At 41.5% G+C, this 4,662-nt stretch overlaps 1 protein-coding gene across 1 annotated transcript; it reads right to left on the bottom strand.

Annotated features, from left to right (window-relative positions):
• Positions 1-1,265: 1,265 nt before the first annotated feature.
• On the bottom strand, positions 1,266-3,513 carry LOC118377245 (class E basic helix-loop-helix protein 22-like). Its single transcript, XM_035764094.2, has one exon. The coding sequence runs from the start codon at positions 3,037-3,039 to the stop codon at positions 2,212-2,214; it is 828 nt and encodes a 275-aa protein (XP_035619987.1). The 5' UTR covers positions 3,040-3,513; the 3' UTR covers positions 1,266-2,211.
• Positions 3,514-4,662: the final 1,149 nt, after the last annotated feature.

The following is a 4,662-nucleotide window of genomic DNA, read 5'->3' as shown; positions in this document are numbered from 1 at the left end:
TAAACAAAACATGATTTTGATACTTCATAGAATACTTTATAAAAATTAAAGCTATAGTACCAAATATTTAAAAATATATAAATCAATTTGTTCTTATATATTATCTTGAATTACCATTATTTTGTCAATAATTATAATTTCGGTTAATTTTTTTGTTGTCATTTGATTTTGTTTTAATTTCTTAATTTATTTTAGTTCATCAAAAAAGGTTTAATAGATCTACTGATGCTGTGAAACATCACAGTATCAAATAGCCTGTAGTTGTCGCAATCATTTGCAACAGAGAGAAAAGTTGAAGGCTTAAAAATGTAGAACAGATGATTTATCCAATTTCCAAGATATCCTCTTTGACCACTTCCTAGTGTAGTATAGCCTACATGAATTGGATTAAATGTGTGATTTCTAGCATAATACACAATTGCTTCCGTTTGAACACAATTTTCCGGGGTTGCCCTTTGGCCCTGTCTTTTACCTCTCAGTCCTGCTGATGGACTAGAGAAGCAGGACAATACAGGACAAAACACACCAACGGCAGTGCCGCTGATCACTGTGCTACGTCGTGATTAAAGACACCCAATTACTGCAATGAACAGTGTCGTAATTACGTTCCTTAATCACATTCTGGAGGTCTAATTGCCTTAACGATGTGTTTCATTAAACGAATGTAGGTATTACAGTCGACAGTTTTCGTACACAGTTGTTGTCGAATTAACAAATTATTAGACAGCGTCATGGAAATTGTTTTAATAATAATAATTAAGCCTGGCCGAGCTTTGTGGTGTAATACAAACAGACATGCCCTTCTAGCCGCAGGGCAACGTTGTCCACCACGTCTGGCCTTTGCTCCCAAGGCTTCGTGTGACTTTACATCTCAAGGTCCAGAAAAGTTACCGTTTGTGATGGAGCGTAAAATGATCAACTCATTATTATTTTTTACAACATGCTTAGCATGTGGCGACTTTCCGAAGATCAACAAGCTCTTTATGGTTTTAGTTAAACATGAACTGAATCGTTATTTGGGCTATGGGCCATGAATAGAGAATTATAATGTTATAATATTTATAGTTGATAATTAGGTGCACAAGCCCATTTCTTCAGATATTTTTTTATTATTTCCTTATCCCACGTTCAGATTTTTGAAAGATAAATGAGACAAAGTGGCCTTTCTCTGAAAAATATATTTCAGTCCCGGCTTCGTTTTCTTAAATTACTCCAGTTTCAGTGATTTCATCAGACGACCAGACGAAGATTTTCGTTTTGTTCAAAATATTTTAATAAAGCTTTCCAACACATCAACACATACAAATGGCCCTCTTTATTCTTATAATAACTAATGTATCTACAATAACCCACTGCTTGACCTGACAGCGCTCCTGATCCATCAAGACCTCGGCCTTATTGCATGAGTGTGTAAGAAATGACGCAAATTAGACACGTCGCTAATGCAGAATACAGTACCACCATGCAAATAAAATGTATCAAATCAATAAATAAAAAAGGACAAATTGAAAAGAACATGAACTGAATATACACGTTTTTAGAGACTATAATATAATTATATTACAGTGCCAAGGAAACTACCAATGTAGCACAAGTGTTTGATACAACAAAAATATATAAATGGCTATAAACTCTGTATTGAGAGATTAAAACAACTAATTTCGTATTCATTTGAGCTCATGTTGCTTTCCCACAGACTCTTAGTTGCTCAACACATTCTCAAAAGATCACAAAATAACCACCAATAAGAAAAACCCTCTTAAGTTATAAATAAAGTAAGTGAAGCAGCAAGGTTGTGGTTTCTTATTTTAACTAATGTCTTAAATTGTTCCGTCTATTCAAGTGAAATGGTCGCGTGTTTTTGTCAGGTCACAACTTTTCACACAGGGTCCATATTTGCGCAGTGGTAAACAACTGTCAATTCATCACCCCTTGCGAGACACTCGTACATTTCTGTTTGGTTTTTCACTTTCATTCATACCAGCACTTAAAGGATGCTTTATATATACACAATCAAGCGTTGTCTTAACAAAAAGCGCTTCTTCCAATGCATTTGTAAATGTTATAAATGTACTCATCATCGGATTCACTTTTCTCGGTCTACACTGACTTCGAACCTCTTCTCTCCAAAGTCGCCGTTTGTTTAAAAAAGTGTTGTTCGCTCTCGCATATGCTTCTCTGAGTCTCTGGTACTGGCTCGTTATTATTCAGCTAAGGCTTGTCAGTGCATTGTTTAAACAGGCTCGAGGTGACGTTGTTGAAAAGGACACATTTGTCGGGGCAGGATGACCCGGCCAATCCGGTGGCGAAGGGGTAAACAGGCGGCTGGTCGTAAGCACTTATCCCCGCACTCAGACCTGGTAGACCCGGAGCAGCAAGGGCCGTGGTGGCGGGTATGGACGCCGCTGAGATGGCCTGGCCCTGGTTCAGATAGGCCACCAGCCTCCTCATCTCCTCCAGAGCCTGCGCCTGCATGAGGATGTAGTTTTTGGCGAGCAGCAAAGTGGCGATTTTGGAGAGTTTCCGGACGGAGGGGCTGTGCGCATACGGGATGACAGAGCGCAACTCATCCAGCGCGTCGTTCAGGTCGTGCATCCTCCGTCTCTCCCTCGCATTGATGTTTAGTCTGAGTGTTTTCTGCTCTTTGTTTTTCTTACCTCCCTCCGGTTTACCGGCGGCCACAGTTCTCCCGTCGGCCAGGAGAACCATCTCACATCTGCCGTCGCTGTCATCGTCCGGGCTCTGCTCCCCGCCACTGCTCTCTGCCGCCGAGGTCCTGTTGCTGCTCTCTCCGAATTTGACGCACAAAGATCCGGTAGGCAGACCCAGCGGCCCCCCTCGACCCCCAGCCAGTCCACCCGGTTGAATCGGGTCCGAGTCGGTCTGATCAAAACAGCTGATGGGTGACTGGTGGTCCCTGGACCCCGGCAGGTCAACACCAGCCGCCGACCTGAAGGAGTCCATCTTTTTGTTGGAGACCGCGCTGAGAGTTTTGTGGAAAATATCTCCTGGTCCGTTCAAGTTCATTCTCCTGTCCATAGCACTTCCTCTCCTCCAGACGCTGCTTTAGTGGTGGCAGTTTCTGGAGACTCTCCCGGCGACGGCTCTTGTATACGTTTCTTGCCTTGTGAGCTGTCAGAGAGAGTGACTTGTTCTTGATCGCTTATTATTGCTCGACTTGTCAACTGAGATGCTGGAGACACTTCGGATCTCTTTCCCTCTGCTCTGCTCTCTCGCTCTGCTCTCTGCGCTCGCGCTCCTTATCTCGTTCTGATTCACCTTCAGCAGATCTCTTCGGCGATCAGCTTCACGCGCAAGAACGGGGTCTTTTACATCATTATCTCGAGGCGGGTTAATATGAAGAGGATTCGCCTATTGGGACACAGTTCTCTCTCACTCTCTCTTCCTCCTTCTCTGTACCCAATCAGGTTAACGTTAGAATGAATGGGATTTAAACGGTAACAAACAATCCCTCGTGCTCTCTCCCTCCTCCCTCTCTATCTCTCTGTCCCTCTCCGTTTGGGTATAGTGGCTCTGCGCGCGCACACGTTGTGATCTAAGGAGCTGCTTACAGCTTTATAAAGAGGCGCTCGGGTCTATTATTCGAGTTACCATCTGTATACACGCTTGAGTACATATGTTTTAAAGGAGCTGCCTTCTATTAGAAACCCAAACCAGTGTTTCTAAAAGTGACGTGCGTGGCGACATTCACCCGTCAATGCGCAATCTAAATGCGCCTCTCCGTTTCAGAATGATGGATAAGTCAGGAGGATAATATAACTCTTCATTGACTACTGAGACACGAGACTATATTTGTCCTCAAGTTTGACCATTTCTCCCTCCTGCTTTCTCTGCTGTCTTCATCACAAGGCCACAATTTAGAACTTACACTATACTGATTCCACTCAAAGTTTACGCTCCTATTTGGTACAAACCATTGATTAATAAAACAGTAATAATTATTTTATGCCAGTTCAAACTGTGTCGTGAGAATTGTAATTCATGCAATAGCCTACAGTTTTTAGCCTGAATTGCATAATATTTTTTGCTAACATTCCACTCCTTGTATTCTGTATCATGCCAAAGGTTTGACACGACAAGATCTGGCAAAGAGTGGAATGATATACACTCATCTAACTGGTACCCAGGCTATTCAATTTCTGGTTCGATTAAAATGATTTACATTTTTACAAATCGTTGATGGCCCCCAGATCCAAGCCTCTTTAACGTGTGCCTCTCCCCATATAAGGAGCTTATATTGTCCAGACAATAGATGTGCAGTCGAAGCTATCTTATAATAAGATAATCATGGCATGATGACTAAATTGTCTGCAAAAAAATGTGCTGATTTGCTTGCTGAGGTATTATTCACAATAAATAAAGTTATAATAAGTCATCTTAATAAGTAAATAACTGCATACATTGAATGATTGAGTATAATCAATTATTTGCAACCCCTCATACTTCTGGGCTTCAGAGAGAACAAAACCATCCCAAAAAGTAATGCTGGCTAGACATTACTTGGGCTGACATTGCCATCTACTGACATAAAGTATATCCTACATCTATGAAAACAATTCAGAACTGTGTTCCAGAGGGATCATATCATTTATTTACCCCCAAAATAAAGATTTCCCCTTAATCAAACTTTGCAGAATTAGC

Source organism: Oncorhynchus keta, chromosome 4 (genome assembly GCF_023373465.1).
Source record: "Oncorhynchus keta strain PuntledgeMale-10-30-2019 chromosome 4, Oket_V2, whole genome shotgun sequence".
Taxonomy (NCBI): domain Eukaryota; kingdom Metazoa; phylum Chordata; class Actinopteri; order Salmoniformes; family Salmonidae; genus Oncorhynchus; species Oncorhynchus keta.
This window is presented reverse-complemented; position numbering and strand designations above follow the sequence as displayed.